General features: G+C 48.3%; 1 protein-coding gene across 7 annotated transcripts in view; it reads right to left on the bottom strand.

Moving 5' to 3' along the window:
• MTMR1 (myotubularin related protein 1) overlaps positions 1 to 22,507 on the bottom strand; it is a 210,753-nt gene that overhangs the window by 35,040 nt on the left and 153,206 nt on the right. For all 7 annotated transcript variants that reach the window (XM_082263732.1, XM_082263733.1, XM_082263736.1 and 4 more), the window contains one exon: positions 8,569 to 8,754. In XM_082263732.1, coding sequence (XP_082119858.1) covers positions 8,569 to 8,754 — 186 coding nt within the window. The remainder of the gene's footprint in view (positions 1 to 8,568; positions 8,755 to 22,507) is intronic.

Genomic DNA, 22,507 nt, shown 5'->3' with positions numbered 1-22,507 from the left:
AACGAGTGGCTTTGATGACCAGTCAAATTTTGAGAGATGGAGGTCTTCTTGTATATAGTAAGCATCTATCTAATACTCCTATATTACAGGGGCAGGCTAAAAAAAAAAAAAAAAAATAAAAAGAATTAGCAGATTAGTACTATTGACGTATCTTTATTTTCCACTCTCCTGCAGAATCTAAATGCTTTCCATCTTATAAGTGTATACATACACTCATTTGCTTTTTCTTTTATAAGCAGCTTTCTATGTAGTTATCAGAGCTTTTTTTGACTGAGACCAACAATTGGCTTGAATGTTAGACACCATTCCACGATAATTGGCCAGTCAAATTGCCTAGTAGGTTACAATGGAGATATGTGAAAATTGAATTTTTGTACTTACCGTAAAAATCTAATTTCTCTGAGTTCATCGGTGGACACAGCGCTCCATAAATCATAACTACTGGGTTATTTTGCCTCCTCCAGGAGTTGGGCTAGGCAGAACAAAAAACAACTGGCTACGCCCATGGGTCGTTCTCAGCTTGGTATAGAACCCCCCCCCCCTCTGCTCTAGGTAAATCCGCTTGGTAGGAAGCAGTATTAGAAGTATCAGAACTCTATAGAGGGGTGGGTGCTGTGTCCATCAAACTAAAAATGGATTCAAACTAAAAATGGATTTTACGGCAAGTACAAAAATCTAATTTTCTCTTTCATTCATCGACCGACACAGCGCTCCATAAATCATAACAATTTGGACGTCCAAAAGCAGTGGCAAAAGGAAAATGAGGGGTGAGGAAAATAACCCAAGGCTAAAACATAAGAGGCCTTTACAAGGACACAGGAGCCTTAACTGGGTCACAGGACCCCCATCTGAAAAATAAAAGTTTGAAGTAAAACACTCCCATCAAGAGAGAACAGCCCCTCTTAAACAGCAGCCTGCAAAACTGTGGCCAAAAGAAGCATCTGCAGATGCTAAAGTATCTACCTTATAGAATTTTAAGAAGGTATGCACTGACGACCAAGAGGCTGCCTTGCAAACTTGCGATATTAAAGCCTGATGACCAAAGGCCCAAAAAGATGAGCCGGCTTGGGACACAAGGAAGGCAACACAATGTCCTCATCCTTCCTTCAAATGGAAGTCAGAAAAAACTTTGGGCAGAAATGATGGACAGGGACTAAGAACCACTTAATCCCTTATGGACCACTAAATAGGGACTGTGACAGGATAATGCCGCCAATTCCGATGCCCGTCGGCCCAAGGTAAAAGCCACCAAGAATGTCAACTTCTGGGATAACGTAGGCAAGGGAATCTCTCGAATATTTTCAAAATGGAGGTTTCTGGAATACCGAAAGTACTACATTTAAATGCCATGGCGACAAAAGAAACTGTAAAAGGTGGAGCCACATGTTGAACCCCCTGAATTAAGGTACGAACTAAAAAAAGTGCGTGGCTAGGGGTCGCTAAAAGAAGAATTGCCAAGGCAGACACCTGGCCCTTGATGGTACTCAAGGCCAACTTCTGATCAACGCCCTGTTGAAGAAAGGTTAAGATCCGAGCCACAGAAAAGGATCGAGGATGAGCGCCAATTGACTCACACCAAGAAATGTACGCTTTCCATGTATGATGGTATATCTTACTGGAAGACTACTTCCTCGCCTTAATAGTAGGGATCACTGATCCAGACAGACCTCTATCCCTCAGTACCTGGCTTTCAATCGCTAACCCATTAAAACCATCGACTGTAAAGCAGGATGGTAGATCAGCCCTTGGGACAACTGGTCTTCTCTGAGAGGAAGCCCCCAAGGGACATTTATGGCCACCAGACTGATGGGAAGTCATTAATTCCTTGCAGGAATTGCAGAAGAAGCCTGAGCCGAGGATGATACTGGCCTTATCGTGGCGTCTGCCAGAGGAACCGGTGATCTCGCCACGAACCTTGGTATCCTCCTGTGGAGCCGAACCTGCTAAAGGAGCTGCATGTAGGACTGTGAAAACAGAACTGTCTTGAAGGTGGATATCACCAGACTCAGTACCTGTATGCAAAATGGGAGAGAGAACTGTGTGACAACAGCCAGTGAATCACAGCCCGTGGTTCCTGAAGTTTGTCCAGAGGAAGGACCACCCACCCTGGTCAGAATTAAAATCAGACCTAGGTAAATCAATTCGCTGGACAGGGATAGGGGGGAACCTTAGGTAGTTCGGATATCACCTGACCCTTTGCAGGAATTAAATCCGCACAAGGAGACTCGGGACCTAAAAAACCTGAAAAGGACAAGTTTTGTCCCCCTTTCTGGGTATCCCAAAAATAATTATTTCGTGGATCCCCTTAAAGGAGGGCCACAAGGCCATAAACCAGCGAAGATGTCCCCCAACCCCAATAACGGGCGAGGATAGACCCTCATGCTGAATGGGTCGTGTCTGCGGGTCCGGAGAGGCTAGCTCTAGGCTTACTAGACCAAGGATGACCCAAGGATGCTTGGAACCTCCTGGGGAAGATTTGAAAGACGAAATTTCCCTTATTCTCTGTCGCAGAAGCATGAAAGAATTTTTTCTATGTACTGAGGAGGGCCCCAGTCTGGGACGAGGCTTCTTCCCTTTCCTAGACTATGGCAGGAAGGTACTCCCCCCCCCCCCCCCCCCTCGTTTTACCTTTAATGATGTCATCAAGGGTAGCCCCAAAAAGGCGATAGCCTTGAAGGGGCAGATCAATGAGAGCGACAAGGCTTCTTCCCTTTCCTAGACTATGGCAGGAAGGTACTCCTCCCCCCCCCCCCGTTTTACCTTTAATGATGTCATCAAGTGTAGCCCCAAAAGGCGATAGCCTTGAAGGGGCAGATCAATGAGAGCTTTCTTAGAGGCTTGGTCTGCGGATCAATTCCTAAGCCACAGCACGCGCCTAATCACCACCCCTGAAACAAAGTTTGGACAGCACAGGAGCTGTAACCAAAGCTGCATCACAAATAAACCACAGCCCATGGACCAACTGGTCCGCTAAATCAACAACATAAGCAGCGGGACCTGCTTACTCCCAGGCTCTGGCGCAAAAGTTTGGCCCATTCAGTTAGGGTCTGAGACACCAGGGCTGAGGCAAAGACTGGCCGCAATGTCGAAGCAGCCATAGTAAACATGCTGCGTGCCACAGCCTCCGCTTTCCTGTCAGTCGGGCCTTAAAAGGACTGAAATTCCTCTACTGGGATCATAGTTGCTTTATTCAACCTGAAACCATGAGGGTCCACAACTGGTGAACTAGTCCACTTTTTAAAAATGACTCCTCAAAAGAGTAATGTACATAAAAACGTTTGGGAACCACAAAGGGTAATTTTGGTTGTTCCCATTTACTACAGGAAAACCTGTCAAAATAAGGCACATAAGGAAACACCTTTGGAGTGCGAGGTGATTTATGCGTATCAAATGACACAGCCACGTCCGTGGCTACATCAGCCGCAGCCTCCATTTTTAAAGTCCCGTGCTCTACAGTGATATGTGTGTCTACCAGCACTTTTTAATTTGCTGCTGTGACCATGAAGGAATCATCCTCACTATTGGATGGATCTGGGGGTGCGATATTAAGCCCCCCTGGACGGACCACATCTATGGCGGCATTAGGCTCAGAATCAGGAGACAATCTGAGCAGGGAAAGGCAGGGACACTTACTCCTGGGCCTTTGCCCACACGCCACTTCCACCGGGGACACTAAGGACTGCAGAACCATCAGTGAAACCATGGGAAGCTGGGGTTTCCAAGGTACCTGTCATCTCCATGATAGGGTCAGTGGGGGAGATGCGACCCTGAGGCTCCATAAGAAAAGGAAGACCTTGCAGTACAAAAACATCTTTTGGCACCACTAAAGGATCCTCCCCAAGGCTCAGAGCACCTATCAGCAGAGAGAGAGAGAGATAACCCCCCCAGGGACTCTACCGATCCGAGGAGCGCTGAGAATTAAGACCCAGCATCACCATGGACGCCATCGTGCCTGTTTATATGTCCCGGTCACAGGAAAAGGAAACTGGGGAGAAGAGGAGGAGCTTCGGCATCCTAATGAGGCTTCGGTCGTCTCCAGCATCTCCCGGACTAAAGAGAAAATGGCCCCAGTTACATCATCGGGCTACACAAACATGGCCGCCAACCAGAGACCAGCCAGACCAAGGGAAAATGGCCACCATCAGGATCTTCCCTGTGGCCTCTGCAATGCTGCACCCTCTGCAAGAGGACCCCCTTCCTAAAGGTAGGACACACGTTAGGGGAGACTCAAGTTTCGCACTCTGCACTGGTCTCTCTGCATTGGGACCCCCCTGCACTATACCCACACTGCAACCAGTGGGGCGTGCACCTTGAGGTCTCCTACACTGGGATACCTCCAGACTACCAGGGCAGGACACACTATTCCGGGACCCTTACAGAGTTGGGGATAGCAGGGGAGACCCCAAGGGTCTCCGATGCATCCTCTGCCTGGGACCCCCACTAGACTCCAGGTCCAGACAGGGGGGGGGGGGGGAGGGAGTGAGAGAAGCCCAGCTCACAGAGATTTTTAAGGATGGGGGAGGGAACCTGCAGGCAGGTCCGACCGTCCCTTGAGGTTAACGTTGAGGTTAGCCGTTTAACTCACGAGCCAGCCTCTGTCCGTGAGGCTATGTCGCGGCTGACCTAGCGCGTAGCTGTGGTCTGCACGCGCTCGCTGACTGGGCTGGGGAACCACCGGATCTAGATTATCCAGCCCGTCGCCCAGCCTGACAGTTGATTGTAGATCTCCCGAGAGAAAAAAACAAAAAAGATGTAAGAAAGGAGAAAAAAAATTGCCAGGACCAGAGAAATCCAAACGCCGGGAGCCTAGGTCCTTACTCCCGACTAGACAGATTAAAACGTATTACCTAGAGAAGAGAGGGGGGTTATATACCAAGCTGAGGACGGCCCATGGGCATAGCCAGGTGTCTTTTGTTCTGCCTAGTCCTACTCCTGGAGGAGGCAATATAACCCAGTAGTAGTTATGATTTATGGAGCGCTGTGTCCATCGATGAATGAAAAAGGAATACCTCTTTTTAACCGAGACCAACGAGTGTCTCGAATGCATGACACCATACTATGGTAATTGGCAAGGCAAATTGTTTGTGAGAGCGAGGCCTCCTTGTAGATAGTGACCATCTATCTGATAATACTATATTATAGGGACAGGCTAAAAAAGATTAGCACTACTGGTGTATCTTTCTACTTTCTGCTCTCCTACAGGAATAATATGCTTTCCATCCTATAAGTATACACATACACATTTGCTTTTTCTTTTTTTTAAAGCTATACTTTATAATCAGCAAAGGTTGATTTTTTTTTTGTCTCCTATTGACCATTGGTGCGTGGGCATGCGCACCCGTTTCTAATTTTTTCAATATAATTACTTGCCAGTTTAAAGGAGTTCGTACATAATAGTAGGCAAATTGTTTAGTAGTAATTACAGGATTTGTGTCTGACTGCAAGCACATGCCTGATTGTATGTGCTGCCAACAGCCTATACCTGAGACACGAGACTTAAGCAAGTGTTCTATACGAATCAAACAACCCCACCGCTCAAAAAAAAAAAAAAAAGAATCAAAATATGGATTGGTTAGTCATTCCTCCTTTCTGCTAAAGCTCTCATTTTAACTGAATGCTCCACCACAATGATGATCTGAAGTTTCACCTGGTGTGCAGATGAAGGGCATTAAAAGTGTAAAAATTACAGGCACCTACACATCACCCAGTTTAAATTCATCTTCTATTTTGTGAATTTTAATGTTTTGCAAAATTTAAATGTATTGACCTTCTACAAAACCCACTAGGATGTACTGGCAATAACACCTGCAACTTTATTGAAAGAGCATCCCATATAAAGATATAAACTACCACCAACCGCTTTTTTTTTTCTCAAACCAGACATTATTTCCACAGGAAAACACAAACTCAGCATTCATACACTGCTGTATCTACCAGTCTATAGTAACCACCAAAAATAGAATCTCTTTCAGTAAGGTAGTGGACTTGGCAGGTTCTTCCTGCTGATATTGTGTAACGTCTGCAGGGGTTCCTATTAGGAAAAAGAAATAGGAGGCAAAATGGGACAATGTATCAGTATTATACCTTTCATGTAGAACTCTATCCTTACAAGTGCAAAACAAAATAAAACATAAAATATCAGCACTTGTGATCGCAGTCCATTGTCCATTTTAAGGGCAGTTCACACAAAATGCAGTCCAGTGCGTTTTTATCAGCATTAAAAAAACAGATGGACAGTAGATTCCAATGGCATAGTTCACACCAGCGCAGTCAGTTCCAGTGCGCGACAGGGCAGAAGAAAAAAAAAAGTAGGACATGCAGCATTTTTTCTGCACAGAACTGTACTGAATTGTGGCAAAACACATAAAAACCACACTGGAATGCACATATCCCTTTTAAAGATAAAGAAAAAAAAAAAAAAAAGGGACAAAAAACACACCAGAATGCATCAAAAATGCATATGCAGAAACGTATCCAAGCTGTGTTTTTGTGGTGTGAACCGCACTTCGTGAACAACATGAACAATCAAACTGTGAACACTTTGTGAAAGTGTGTGTGTAATCCGCGCTATGGATAATGAATACAAAATAATGTGTGAAAAGAGCTACTGCCCCCACTTAAACTGGCTACCTAGGTAGTGTCTGATGTATAATTTTTTTTTTTTGAACAAAATAATGGGTTTGGCGCTGTTGTGTGTGTGGTATAATATTAAACGCATAAAAAAGTGGTCATACACAGGGCCTCGAACTATCAGAACAAAATTAATGGTACAGATAAAACAATGTGTCAGAAATATACCACACCTAGATAGTAGAAAAATGGGATTTGGACTTACCGTAAAATCAATTTCTCTGATGTTCAGACCAGTGTTAATTTCATCGACTAAAACATTTTCGTCTACTAAATTAACACAATTTTACAATTCAGATGACTAAAATACGACTAAAACTAAAATGGCATGAGTCACTAGGGGGACCCCATAAAGGTGTAACACACTGCTAAGGGACAACCCCACCGCGCTGGCAGCAGCACCTGGTCGCCAAGCACAAGGCACAGAGCGATCCATAGATCCAAAGCACAGATTACTTTATATCAGCCAACGTTATTTTATACATTAAGAATGACTTCATATATCACATTGGGCACTTTCACTTGGCACTTGCCTATTTTGCACATATATTATTTTTTGGCACTCATTTTTCTACTATCTAGATATGGTATATTTCTGACACATTGTTTTACCTGTACCACTTAGTTTTTTTCTGATATTTTGAGGCCCTGCGTATGACGTTTTTTTTTTTGTTACAACTGGTTGGGTTTTATATTATTAAACCACACACAATTATATGTGATAACCTTGTCCATTAAAACCTGTGTTAAATACAATCCCAAACAAGTGTATCAGTTCCCAAAGAGCTGGTCTTCTCACATGTCAATACACCAGTAGTTTAGATCTTTTACCACCATTAGAAAAGAGAGCCAAAACTCCTGAGATTATGGTCTAACCCCTTTAAAAATAGAGGTCAGACAGTCAGACAGATGTCATACAGATGACTTAAGCCCCGTACACACATACTGATCGTCGGCCGACCGATCGGCTGTCTTTTGTCCCCGGGCTGTCCTGTCCGCTGAAAAGTGCAAAAGACTGCACACGAATTTTGTCCGCCGACTGCAGAAATGATGTCATGTGATGGTTAACTTTCCCTGTGTTTTTTCTTTTCTGAGCATGCCCAGTCTTGCAAATCTGCTGTCTGTCGGCCAAATTCTGTACTGACTGGCGAACAATCGGCCGTTCTGGTGTTGGCATACAAAAATTTTAATGCTTGCACGACAGATTCTGTTCGGCCGAAAGTGCGCTGTCGGAAGCATCATACTAACAAGCCGAAAATCGGCCGATCATTCGGCGGCCGACAATCGGTACGTGTGTACGGGCCTTTATAGGATCCAAAGGCTGCTTACTCCGGACCCACACAGGTGACTACCAGGACCCACAGGAAGCCCGCTCCAAAGCAACCTCACCAACTCCACAATTCATCCAGCAAAGGCCAAAAAAATCAGAGAGGAAGCACACAACACAAACCATAATACCACTTAATAGCTCCGGTTTATTATCAGCAAGTGTAATGACATGAAATAGTTAGCATTCGTACATGTCAGAATTGGCACCCAGTGCGCATGGCGTAATGACATCAGGCTATGTGCACCGCCCAATGCATTTTGTTAAAAAGAATGTCTTCAGGGGGAAAATGAAGCGTGTATCAGTATAACAAACTCTCAAATAGAAAATTATTTGATTTCTAAAGGCTAAAAAAAAACTGGTAGATATTGCGGTATTGAAAAGCTGAGTGTATATTTTCCTGTTGCAAAATTGTCTAGTTTTAATTACCATAGTGGTGGTTTTAGAATTTATATTTTTCATATATTGCACTCTTTGTATAAACTTTATTATCATAATACATCCTAGTGGGTTTTGCATAGCCAGTTCTTTCTACATTGTTGCTCCTCAGGGAGTCAATAGGCAGTTGAATGCCAGGGAAAAGATCAGTAAACGCTGGCAGCAGATCTTACCCGGATGTATTCAAGCCAATGTGTTCCATCCATATTGGTTAGCCAGCGTGACTCATCAATTGCCGGATAAACGATCTCCTTCAGCTTACGCAGGGATTCCCTCATGACATGGATGTTGTGGATTTCCAGGAAAATGAGCTCTGCATTGGGGTAAGCGGTCTCACTTTCATATCCTCCTCCCTTTGCCTGTGGTACACAAAGCACAACACTTAGAGCAGATCATAGCTCAGAAATCTCACGTGCCATTTAATATAAGGAATCATACATTCTACAGGATTTTTTGTACAAGTTATCCTTGCTCACTATAAGTACAAAACCAAAATTCCACTAAAAGCTAAACATTTATTTTTTGTGTTCAGATGATTTTACTGTTCAGACATTAGTGACTGCTATCCACATTCCATGTAGGCAATGAGAATATATACTAAAAGGGCTAATTAATGATCTGGGCTTGAAATATACACAAAACTCCCCCACCAACAATTATTGTTCAATTTCATTCAAAAAAGGTATCTTTTAGAATACTGACAATTTACACAGTGCTTACATTGTACAGTCACATCAGTGCGTGCCCTCAAAGCACTTACAATCTAAGGTCCCCATCTTATATACATTCACATACTAGGGCCAAAATGGACACTGGCATATTAGCATACCAGCATGTATTTAGAGTGTGGGTAGAACTCGGAGCATCCAGAGGAAACCCACGCAAGCACAGGGAGATCATTCAAATATTATGCAGGCAGTGTGTCCCTGTTGGGATTCAAACTGAGGACCCAAATGCTGCAAGGCAGAAGTGCTGACCACTTAACCAATCTGCTGACATACAATTTATAAAAAAAATATGGATGTTTGGGCAAGTCAGCTCATTAACCCAGGAGTCATATGATCCAAAACAGATCACGAGTGCCAACTTACATTGCTAAAAAACAAGAGCAGCCGTTTGTGGGTACCAAAGTATAAACTAGATTAACTGCTGTACATACACACTACAACAATGGTTTCCAGTCACTAGTATGCATACATCAGGAGATACCAAATATTAATCTTATATACATAAAAATGATTAGCAAGCAACGTTAGTGAAATTCCAAGGGATGAATGTAAGTCGCTTTATGTTCCATGGAATAAACGAATATCCAGTGCCTGTTATTTCCAGGCTGTATGTACCCCTACTGTCCCGAATACATCATGCTGAGTAACACAGCTTACACAGAGCAAACCATGGAATCATGGGAGCCAGGGGTCGCTCTCCTACCTCTGCTAAGCTATATTGGGGGTAACCGCCATATGCAGAAGCTAAAACTGAAACCTCTCCATAAATACTTGACATTTAGCAGCATGGAGACATTATAAACAGTATTTGGTCACAGATAGGCTTCTAGCTTCTTAGAGCATACCAATCCTAAAACATTAGCTTAAAGTGGAGTTCCACCCTAATTTTATACTTACCTCCATCTTCTCGCTCCGGGTCACCTGAAAAACAAATGGATAATCGAATTTTTTTTTTTTTTTACTTACCTTGTAGAGAAAATATACTTACCTTACTTCCTTCTTCCTCCCTCGGCGGCCGTGGCGATTCGTCACTTCCTGGCTTTTGCAATGATTCCTGGGAGCTGAACGTCATCGCTCCCAGGAATCATTGCACCTGCACCGGCCCCGACGTCAGTTCCGGCGCGCGCGCGTCATTCCCTTCTAAACAGCTTCTGGGCATGCCCAGAAGCTGTGGAGGGATGACGTGCGCGACCGGAAGTGACGTCAGGGCCGGTGCAGTGCATCGTGGGATCGAAGAAGAAGGAAGAGGATGCCGAAGAGGATCGCGCTGGCTTCAAGCTGCCCACACCTGAGATGACAGCGCTGGAGAATACTTTTTCAAGGTAAGTATTTCTCCTAAAAGGTAAGTGCAACCCGGGACAGATCAGAGGCTAGCCATTGTGGAATGTACTAGCCCTGAATGTCCCGGGGGTATTTTTTTAAAAAAAAATGTGCACTGGGTGGAACTCCGCTTTAACCACTTTTCTACCAGATGAAAAAAGGGGAAAGAATCCGCGCTAGGGTGTGCAAAATCACGAGTAATGGCTGCAGCCTTCCTCCTAAATATAATCCAAGAGGATATATGAAAGAAAAAGATTTAAGAGGAGGTAAATGGCGCTGTGCAATATGTGTAGCACAATTTTTGTTTTCGAATGAAGGCACACAACCACATGTGTTTAGGTTGTTATACGAGTGGAGAATAAAAATGATTTATTAAAAAATTGGATTTTTGTACTTAAACGTAAAATCCATTTCTCTGAGTTTGACGGACACAGCGCTCCACAAATCATAACTACTGGATTATATTGCCTTCTCCAGGAGTAGGACTAGGAAGAACAAAACACCTGGCTATGTCCATGGGCCGTCCCAAGCTTGGTATATAACCCCCCCCCCCCTCTCCACTCTAGGTAATTAATTAGTTTAGTAGCAAGCAGTATTAGAAGTAGCAGTATTAGAAGTATCAGAACTCCATAGAGGGGTGGGTGCTGTGTCTGTCAATGAACTCAGAGAAATTGATTTTACGGTGTGTATAAAAAATTGGCATTTTGACTTCCCATAAAAACAATTTCTCTGATGTTCATTGACGGACACCGTTCCTGATAATCATAACCATTGTTATACTGCCCCCTACAGGAGTAGGACACAAGGCAGTAAGAATTCAGGCTACACCCATGGGCAGTCCCAGTGGGTATACCCCCTCTCCCTGCTATAGCCACACATAGGTGCATGAGTGAGCGGCCTGCACACAACCGATCCGGGGGATGGCACCGCCAGAGGATCCCTTGACCGAGCCACAAACCTCTGTACCTTTCTGTTGAGCCAAGATGCCAACAGATCCACCTCAGGGGTGCCCCACTGGAGACACAGCTGATGAAATACCCCCAGATGAAGGGACCACTCCCAGATTAAGGGACCACTCCCCGTGGTCCAACGTTTGCCGACTGAGGTAATCCGCCTGCCAGTTTTCCACCCCGGGAATGTGTACGGCAGAGAGAGCTGAAAAACTGTTTTGCCCACCTTAGAATGCCGGCTACCTCCAGAGAAACCAGTACACTTTTTGTGCCCCCTTGGCGATTAACATAAGACCGTGGCGTGGCATTGTCCAATTGAAGTAAACAACCCTGACGACAATCCGTCCAATGATCAAGACACAGTCTGATCGCTCGAAGTTCCAACACATCGATCGGGAGTCTGGACTCTTTCAGCGTCCAGATGCCCAGAGCAGAATGCTTGCTGAGGACGCCTCCCCAGCCGGACAGGCTGGCATCTGTGGTTACCACTGTCCAATACAAGGGGAGGAAGGATTTTCCCAGCCGAGGGGCTGGAGAATGAAGCCACCATATCAGGGACTCCTTCGTGCCCTGACTCAGCCGGATCTGATAGTCCAGAGACTGTGGAGTCTTGTCTCATTTGGTCAAAATTTCCCTTTGCAGGGACCTCGTATGGAACGGTGCAAATGGAAACAGCCTCGAAGCTAGACACCATCAGGCCCAGCACGCGCATGCAAGTCCGGAGGTATAACCATTTGTTGGACAGCAGGAGGCAAATTACAGCCTGCAATTTCTGGAGTCTGTCCACAGGAAGGAGCACTTTGGCTAAGGCCGAGTCCAGATAGTCCAGCTTTGTAGACTGAATCAGAGCAGACTTCTAACAATTCAGGAATCCAGCTGAACTCCTGCAGAGTTCGTATTGTGATCTACAGGTTCTCCACCATAGCAGAGAGACACTCCTCTCGCAGAACTAGATCTCCAAGTAGCCCAGTACCGCAATTCCCCATTGGCGTACCAAAGCTAGCAACGGGGGCTAACACTTTTGTGAAGACCCGAGGAGCAGATGCGAGACCAAAGAGTAACACCACAAACTGATAATGCTACTCTCCCACACCAAAGCGGAGAAAACGCTGGTGACTGGCACATACTGGAATGTGAAGGTAGGCATCCTTGATATTGATAGAAGCAAGGAGTTCCCCCTGAGGCAGGGATGCCTCCACCGTTCGAATGGACTCCATTCTGAACTTCTGTATATGCACAAAGCAGTTTAGCGCCTTGAGGTCCAGAATTGGACGCACTTTGCCTTCCTTCTTGGGAACTGTGAACAGGTTTGAGTAAAAACCCTGAAAACATTCTGAGGTCAGAACTGTAGCAATCGCCACTGTGACAAACAGGCCCTGTAAGCTGTCTAGGGACAGGCTCAAGTTGGAAGGAAAAAAATGGATCTTGTAGTCAGACCGAATGGCTTTCTGGACCTGCTTGTCTTACAGCAGTAAGTCCATGGGTACGGAAACCAGTGAAGACGTCCCCCCTACCCCCGATACAGGTGGACGCACCTTCACGTTGGAGGAACTCTGTCCGCGGATCTTGGCTTGCCAGACCAGGTTGGTTTGGATCCTCCAGAAGAGGCCCTGAAAGGCTTCAAGCCCTTGTCAGTCGACCGTGAGGGATGAAAAACTTCTTATGAGCCGAGAAGGAAGGCCCACCTCTACGACGAGGTTCCTTGCCCTTAGTAGCCTGCGGAAGAAAAGTACTCTTCCCCCCTGTGAGACCTTTAATGATGTCATCCAGGGTAGCTCCAAACAGGCGATCTTCTTGAAAAGGAAGAGCAGTCAAGGCCTTTTTGGAAGTCTGATCCGTAGACCAGCACTGGAGCCAAAAGACACTCTGAAGGACCACTGCCAAAACAGAGAGGCGAGCCATCAGGGGAGTCGCATCCAAAGAGGCATCATAGATAAACTGCAGTCCCTGGACCAGCTGGTCTGCCAGCTCGGCAAAGGCAGGGGGGAGCTGTTCCCAGGTCACATTGCAGCCAAGTTGTTCAGCGTTTGCGACACTAAGGCAATGGCGAATACCGGCCCCATTGCCTAACCAGCCAAAGTGTACATAGTGCGGGCCACAGTCTCTGCCTTCCGGTCAGCCGGATCCTTAAAGGCCGGGGACTCTTCAACCAGAATCATGGTTGCCTTGTTTAATCAGGAAACCGGAGGGTCCACCACTGGTGGCACAGTCTTTTTAAGAAGGGACTCCTCATAGGGGGTAACACCTAGTATAGCGCTTAGGGACCCCCCCCACAGGGTCACTTTGGTCGTCCCCACGTTTTAGCGACAATTCTGTCAAAATAGGCAGGGAAAGGAAACACCTTTGCTGCTTTCGATGGCTTGTGAGTGCCAAAGGCAATCTGTGCCTCTGTCGCAGCTTCAGCTGCCTCCTCCGTCTTCAGGGTTTCATGCACAGATACAATCAGTGCATCCACCAGCGCCTTTTTGTGCGTTGTCACAGACGTGGAGGAATCATCCTCACTATCAGAGGATTCCAGGCGCAAGGTTTCAGACCCAGCAGCTTACCCACGTCCATGGCGGCCAAATCAGATTCAGGATCTGATGAGACAGATGAGGCATGGGGAAGGCAGGGGCACTTTTTGCAAGCCCGTCGCCTGCAAGCCAACTCCACCCAAGACACAAGGGACTTCAGGACCGTCGTCAGTGAATGGATGGATGGATGGTTGGGACCCGGAGGGCGCCGCAGCCTCAGAGAGGGGATCAGGTGTGGAAACGTGATTCAAAGACTCCATGAGTCACCAGGGGGACCCGACAAAAAGTGTGAAAACTCTTCTAAGGGACAACCCCCACCGCACTGGCAGCAGCACAACCCAGTCGCCAGGCACAAAGCACCAAGCAATCCTCAGCAGCAAGGGAGAGGACCCCATCAGACTCACCACCTACAGGAAGAGGCACCTGCATCCATCAGGGGAATCTGCACTACACACGTGTGGGGATCAGGAAGTAAAATGATCCAGGCTCCAGACAGAACTCCTCTCTCTAAATGTGGGGCTGTCGGCGAGGAGGAACACTGCCACCTCGCGCTGAGACCTGGTCGTATGCGACCTCGTGAGGCATTTACCTCGCAGACCAGCCCCCGTCCAGTAGGGCTATGTCACGGCCGACTTGTGGGAAAGCAGTGCCAAAAAGGAAAATGAGGCCTGGAGAAAATAACCCAAAGGCTAAACATAAGTCTTTGACCAAGACACAGGAGCCCCGTCTGAAAAAATAAAAAAAGTTTAAAGAAAAAAACCCCTCAAGAGGGAACAGCCCCTCTTAACAACAGCTTGCAAAACTAAGCAACCAAAAGCACCAACACCCCCCCATGTTGAGGGCATGTGGCCTGGTATGGTCCAGGTGGGGGTGGGGCCGCTCGCTTGTCCCCTCCCCCTTCCTGCCCTACCGGGCTGCATGCTCGGATAAGGGTCTGGTATGGATTTTGGGGGGGACCCAACGCTGTTTTTTCGGCGTGGGTCTACCCTCAAATTCCATACCAGACCCGAAGGGCCTGGTTTGGAACCTGGGGGGGACCCCCACGCAGTTTTTTTCCCATTTTTGGCGTGGAGTTCCCCCTCAAGATTCTCACAGCACAAGATCCGACTTGCGGCGCGCCTTCCATTCAAATCAATAGGCTCCCATAGGGAACCATTGATTTTGAATGGAGGCAGAAAAACGCTGCTAAAAGCAACATGGCCAAACGTGCAATAACGCCAATGGAAAAAGCTCTTGAAAGCATGTTTAACAGCTGCTTTTTCCCGGCGTCAGAACTAGCTTTGCAGCACGTTTTTTCTAACGTCCCGTGTACATGGAGCCCTAAGGATCCCCTCAAGGCTCAGGGTACCTATCAGCAAAGAGAGAGAGAGATAACAGAGACCCCCAAGGACTCCCCATACTGTTCATGTCGCTGGCACAGGAAGAGGAAACTGAGGAGGAAGAGGAGCTTTGGCATCCCCACGAGGCTTCAGTCGTCTCCAATGTCTCCCGTACTAAGGGAAAATGGCCCCCGTGACATCATCAGGCTACACAAACATGGACACCAATCAGAGGCCGCCCAGACTAAGGGAAAATGGCCACCATAAGCTACAAACGCTGAAGCATGCTGCCAGGATCTTCCCTGCGCCCTCTGCAAGGGGACCCTAAAAGGTAGGACACACGTTAGGGGAGACTCTGCTGCGTACTCCTGCACTGGAACCCTGCTGCACTATACCCACAGAGAGAGGTATTATATTCCAAGCTGAGTACACCCCATGGGCGTACCGGGCGTGGGCGTAGCCCCCCCCCCCCCCCATGTCATAGCACAGGAGTAATGAGGTTTTTTTTCTTTTTTTTCCTTTAAGGAGACATCAGGGGTTTCTTGGACTCCTAGTGTAAACTATGGACCCAAATGAAGCTCATCAAGGACAAAACTGCTTGATCAGCTTCCAGGTTGATTAACTGAAGGGAAGGATAAGTGAATGGATGTTCAGTGAACTACACCTGTTCCATTTGCAGGCATCCATCATGACTTATATACCGTCACAGGCCGGTAGGAGGGGCAGCAAAGTCCAGGATACATGGCGGGAAAAAGGGGTGGTCAGGTAGCAGGAGAAAAGGGGAATCGGTTGGCTGGCTTTACGGCTGCTCGTATCACTTCCAACAGAAAGCCTGGGTAGAAAAGCCTGTCCCCTGCCAACATGCTACAAAGTGGGACCCTTGCTCTCTGTGGGTAAGCAGTGATCTCTTTTCAGAGGTGTGATACGCCCTCCTGCATGTCATCTCTGAAAAGAGACCACTGCTTCACCATAAAGAGCAAGGGTCACACTGTGCAGCTGCTGTGTGGGAACAGGCTTTTTGCTCAACCTGTGGCTGCTTTAGGAAAAAACAAACTGTAAAACATTGAACACATTTTATTTTAATGCATCTGCAATATATTTAGCTGATTTAAACAGATGCTTCAATTGGGCTTTAAAGCTGTGTGAACAGCCCTAATGAGATTGATAAATGAAAGCGTAATAGTATAAAATAAAAATGCTGGCTATGGCAGCATAAGTATAAGTATATAGTATATAATGAATTTTAAATTGTTTCAAACTGCTTTACAATACTGAGGTCTTACATACATTTGCTAGACTTGCTTTTGAGCAGTGAGTACACAAAGTCAAACTGACAAATGACACCGTGAGCCTCAGCTCAGTGATGAAATATTAGAAAGTGCATAAAGAGACAAACTCAATAGATCATCCCTCTGACAAAACAACATGATGTAGGGGCTGAAAAATGTCAAAAGACTGTTAAAAGAGGGAAAATAATGTTGCATTCTGTCACTGTCTATGGGGTGAATACACTGATAAACCAATACATAAATGTGACTGCCCACTATTTAGGTAATATTTGCATCAAAGTTGTAAATTAGCGTTTTAAAACCTGGAACATTGGCCCCAAGCATGACTACAAATGCATCATAGTTTAGAACAGACCGTAATCACGTACACACAGTTTTTTTTTTTTTTGAAAAATTCTTTTTATTGTTTTATAACAAGAAAAAAATACAGACAGTGACAAACACCAGTCCCTAACATGGCGGGACGGCACAACAACCCTTCCCAACCCACCCCTCCCACCCTCCCAACCCTGGCAGCTTACCTATAGAACTGAGTAAAGCATAGGGGGCCGGGGGCGGCCGGGACAGCATAACCCGTCCAGACCGCCCCCCCCAGGCCCAGGGGTACAGGACAACAAAAAAAAAAAAAACATACATGACAACTGGATCAGAACACAAAGTTACAGGTCAGAAATAGCAGAGGTTTCCCGACTGAAAGAAAAGAACCAGTGAGAGTGCGGGCCCAAATAAACCATAAGATACAGACACTTCCCATTCACAATTAGCCCGCCGTCTCGGTGGATTCCACCCATGCCTTCCACACCTTTTCGAACTTCCGGAGACAACCACGGGACTCGTAAGTGGCTTTATACAAAGGTAAAACAGCGTTCACCAGCCCCTTCCAGAAGGGTATCGAAGGGGGTGACACTTTTTTCCAGTGTAGTAGGATGGCCTTCTTGGCATAAAACAGTAGTATAATCAACAGCGTCCTATGAGCCACCGAGGGGACCACCTCCTCCACCAGGCCCAGGAGACAGACGCTCTGGGTCAGCGGAACCGGAGTCATAAGCACCCTTCCAAGGCAGGAGACGACCTCCGACCAGTAGCGCTGAACCAGAGCACAGTCCCAAAATACATGTCGGGCATCCGCTGGGGCAGCCGAACATCGCCAACACTCAGCGGACACCGACGGAAAGATCTTGGCCAGGCGGGCAGGCGTATAATACACTCTGTGGAGAAATTTAAATTGGATGAACTTATCTCTAGCCGCCACCAGGTGTTTAAAGGGATCTGTCCACAGGTCATCCCAGTCGTCCCCCTGCAAGTCAGGAATATCCTCCGTCCAGCGCTGCTTGCAGCGCACAATCCCCGGAGGGGTGAGGCGGAACAGTTCCTTGTAGACAGTAGACAGTGTTTTACTAAGGTCAGGGTTAGTCAACATCAATTCCAGGTCCGACGGCACTGGCTCGATCCGGAGATCTGCAAACTGACTCTGGAAAGCGTGCCGCAGCTGTAAGAAACGGAAGAAATAAGTCGTGGGTAAGTCATGTCGGGAACGTAAGGTGTCAAAGGGGACCAGTGCACCCTCGGTGGTAACGTCCCCCAACGTCTTTATACCAACAGCAGCCCATACCCCAGGGTCCGGGAGGTGGTAAAAATGGGGAAGTCTGGGATTCATCCATAAGGGGGCAGAAGGTGAGAAACCAAGGTAACTAGGGCACGCCAGCTTCACCGTCTGGTCCCACGCCTTGATCGTAGCCTTCATGGAGTCGGTCAACGGCAGATCGGTGCTCACCCCTCGAAATAATGCCAGGCGTAAACTCTCATAGGACCCCAGGTGTGCAGCCTCCAGAACCGTAGCCGAATCCTCCGCATCCGCCCTCAACCAACGTCTCGCAAATACCATCTGCCCAGCTAGGTAATATTTATGCCAATCAGGAAGAGCAAGCCCACCACTGGCCTTGGGCTCCTGGAGGGCCCGCAGGCCTATCCTAGGGGGCCCAGGAGACCACAAAAAGGATCCGATGATGCCATCCAACTTGCGAAAAAAGGCTCGAGGGACCCAGGTAGGGGAGTGCCTCAAAAAATACAATACCACGGGAAGAAACTTCATCTTCAATAAGGCAATACGCCCAAGCAACGAGAGCGGGAGCCTCCTCCACACCTGTACCAGCCGTTGTAGCCTAGGCACAAGCGGGAGGAGATTCAGGGAGTAATAATCCCCCGGGCACCGCGTGACATTAACCCCCAGGTACGTGAAGGAGTCCACCCAACATAGGGGAGGATCAGCAGGGGAGACCGCCACCGGCGCCCCAGTAAGGGATAGGACGGAAGATTTCCCCCAATTCACCCGGAGCCCGGAGTAGGAGCCGAAAGTGTCCAGGATGCGTAAAACCGCCCGCAGGGAGGGACCCGAGTCCCTAAGGAAGAGCAGCATATCGTCAGCATACAGAGCCACGCATTCCCTAATGGATCCCACCTGAATGGCATCAAAGGCATTGGAGGTCCTGAGAGCGGTGGCCACCGGTTCAATCGTGAGGGCAAACAAAAAGGGAGAGAGGGGGCAACCCTGCCGGGTACCCCGCCCCACCCCAAAGTACTCAGATTTGGCCAGACCCAGCCGAATGGCCGTACGAGGAGAGGAGTATAGTAGTTTAACCCACAGCCGGAACGTAGGGCCGAAGCCCATCAGCTCCAGCACTTTATGCATGTACGACCAGTCGACCGAGTCAAAAGCCTTTTCAATATCGATAGAGACCACAATCCGCTGCGGATAGTCAGCAGCGGGTAGCTGAAGATGGGTAAAGAGGCGTCTGATATTGGTATCCACTGACTTCCCTGGCATAAAACCCGTCTGGTCCGGGTCAACCAATGTATGGATGACCCCCGCCAGTCGGGACGCCAGGATTTTGGAAAGGACCTTCAGATCTGCATTTAGAAGGGCTATAGGCCTGTAGGAGGAGCACTCCACGGGGTCCTTACCTGGTTTCAGCAACAACACCATGGTGGCATCGAGCATGGAAGGGGGAAGAGCTTTCTCCTCCAAACAATATTGAAATAGACTACTAAGGCGTGGAGCCAGCTGCTCAGCAAATGATTTATAAAAATCTGCGGGGAACCCATCCGGACCCGGGGCCTCATGCGGAGGAAATGCGGCAATAGCCTTTTCCACCTCCAAAGGGGTAATAGGGGCGTCCAGAAGGGCGCTGTCGTCAGCAGTCAGTGTGGGGAGGTCGAGACCTTGAAGGAGCAATTCCATGGCAGTTTGGTCGTAGTCAGTGGCAGGGGTATACAAGGTCTCAAAGTACCTCCTGAACTCAGCCAGTATGTCCGCGGGGTCCGTCAAGAGGTCACCCCCCGAGCTCCTGAGAAGCGGAACATTAATCGGGGCCTTTTGATCCGCCACCAGCCTCGCCAAAAGCTTGCCGTTCTTGTCCCCCTGCGCAAACACCGAAGCCCGCACATGTGAGGCCTCGGTGTGGGCGAGGTCAGAGAAGTGGAGAGAGAGAGCGCGCCGCGCCTCCATTAAAGAAATGTAAGTGGAATCAGAGGCCGACTCCGCATGTTCTCCGCCCGCTCTCTCTCCTCCTCCTGTAGGGACACAATCGTACTGTTATGATCCTTCCTAGCAGACTTAATACCGGCTATACATTCACCCCTGGCCACCGCCTTAAATGCCTCCCACACCATCCCAGGTTCCGCAGAACCCTCGTTGCTCTCCCAATACGTCTGAATAACCTTCTCCAACCGGGAGGTAATCTGCTCATTTTGGAGCCATCCAGAGGACAGCCTCCAGCCCCGCTCTCTAGCCTCCACCTGGAGGTGCACTGTCAAGAGAAGCGGGTTATGATCAGACACCCCCCCGGCCAGATAGTCAGCAGTGGAAAGAAGGGATTGCAGACGAGCGTTCCCAAAAGCCAGGTCAATGCGGGCCGCAGAACGATGCGAGGCGGAAAGATGAGAATAACACCGATCATCAGGATGCTTCCAACGCCAGAGCTCCACCAGGCCCAAAGCAGATGCCCAGGCCAAGAGGTCAAGCGAGGCCGGCCGACTGGAGTTGGAAGTATCCAACCCACCATCCAGAATGGCATTAAAATCCCCCATCAAGAGCACTGGCAATGAAACATGATCAGAAAGTTTGTTCATAAGGTCATACAGTAGTTGCACCCTAAAGGGTGGAGGCACATAGACATTAATCAGAAGCAGTTTGAGAGAATATAAAGTAACGACTAAAGCCACATAGCGTCCCTCCGGGTCGGAGACCACCTGGTGGATGGAGCAAGGAATCGCTTTACTAATCAGGATCGTGACCCCCCGTGCATAGGTGGAATGAGTGGCGTGAAACGCCTTTTGTATCCAGGGTTTTCTAAGTGCCCGGACCAAACTACCATCCAGGTGAGTCTCCTGAAGGAGGAACACGTGTGGTCTGTGTTGCTTAAGATATTGAAATACAGCAGCCCGCTTATACTTGCTATTAAGCCCCCTCACATTCCATGAGAGGAATCTATAAACATCAGCCATGGGGGGCATGTAGAAAAGGAAAAATAAAAATAAAAACAAAAGGGGGATGAAAAAAACAGTCAGGGATGGCCAGGAAGTCCACAATCCAGTTGTCCGAGTCACATTCAGCGCACCACAGAGACCAACAGGCCCCGAGGAGGTAAAGCTGCCCAGAAAAAAACTGCCCAAATGCCCTTGTACCAGCAACATCAAACAAGCCAGGGAGGCCTGGCAAAACCCAGCTGGCACGGGCCTGAAGCCCCAAACTTCCCAACATGAGAGTCAGTGAACGCTGTGCAGTGCAAACAAAGTTCGACAGGAACCAAATGAGTGTAGTAGAGACTCCAGCGGAGCCCCCGGGCAGTCAGGAGCACATGAGACCAAAAAAGGGATACAAAACGGGGGGGAAAAAAGAAAAAAGGAAAACCTTTCACACAGGGACATCAGCACTCCAGGAAGCAGGGGACAGATCCGTGAAGAAGAGCAGTCCGCAGCCGGGAATCAGCGAATACCGTCCATCCACTCTGAGACCTCTTGAGGGGATTCAAAAAATTTCACGGAGCCGTTAAATTGAACCCGGAGCCTGCTGGGGTACAGCATGCTATATTTAATTTCCTTATCTCGGAGACGTTTACGGACTTCCGTGAACGACCGGCGTTTCCTCTGGGTTTCAGCCGAAAAGTCGGGGAAGAGCATGATCCGGGTATTCTCAAAGTGTAGGTCTTGATGCTTCCGGGCCTCGGCCAGGAGCATGTCCCGATCCCGATAGTTCAGGAATTTGACCAGGAAGGGCCGTGGCGGGGCCCCCGGCGGCCTAGCGCCCAGGGGAACGCGATGGGCTCGCTCCACAACATATGTGGGGGGGAGATCCGTGAGGGCGAGCAGATCCTTAAAGAATTGTTCCGCAAATATGGCCGGTTTAGACCCCTCCACCCCTTCAGGGAGCCCCACCACTCTCACATTATTGCGGCGTTGGCGGTCTTCAGCATCGTCCGCACGGTGCTGCAGGGACTTGACCAAGCCCTGGAGTTCCGCAAGTTGGGCGGCATGGGTGGTCGTGCTGTCCTCCACGTTGGAGATGCGGCCCTCCGCAGTAGCAATGCGGCCCCTCACCTTATCAAGGTCGTGGCGTATCAGGGTGCACTCCGAGGCCAGATGGTCGATCCGCACCATGAGGGAGGCCTTGCAGTCATCGATGGCCGCCAGGATCGGAGCTGTAATGGCCCGCTGGTCTGCCTCCTGCTGTGTGACAGAGGACTGGGACGTAGCCGGCTGCACCTGAGGAGAACCGTCCGCCCGCTGCTCCGGCTCCATGGTCACACTCTCCCTCGAGGCGCGCTGCGGTGTGTGCAATGGCGCCAAGATGGCGGAGGCGGAGCTCTGTGCCTGGCCGCGAGCGGAGCGGGTCTGGCGTTGATCCTTCCGGGTCTTACCGGGAGTGCCGGAGGCCGATGTAGGCATCCCCAGGATGAGCAGATGTTCCCCCACCGAACAGGAGCGGTTACAAGCCC

The sequence above is a fragment of the Pelophylax lessonae genome (genome assembly GCF_965119305.1).
Source record: "Pelophylax lessonae genome assembly, chromosome: 7".
NCBI lineage: Eukaryota > Metazoa > Chordata > Amphibia > Anura > Ranidae > Pelophylax > Pelophylax lessonae.
Note: the sequence above shows the minus strand (reverse complement) of the source record. Positions and strands in the feature narration are given on the sequence as shown.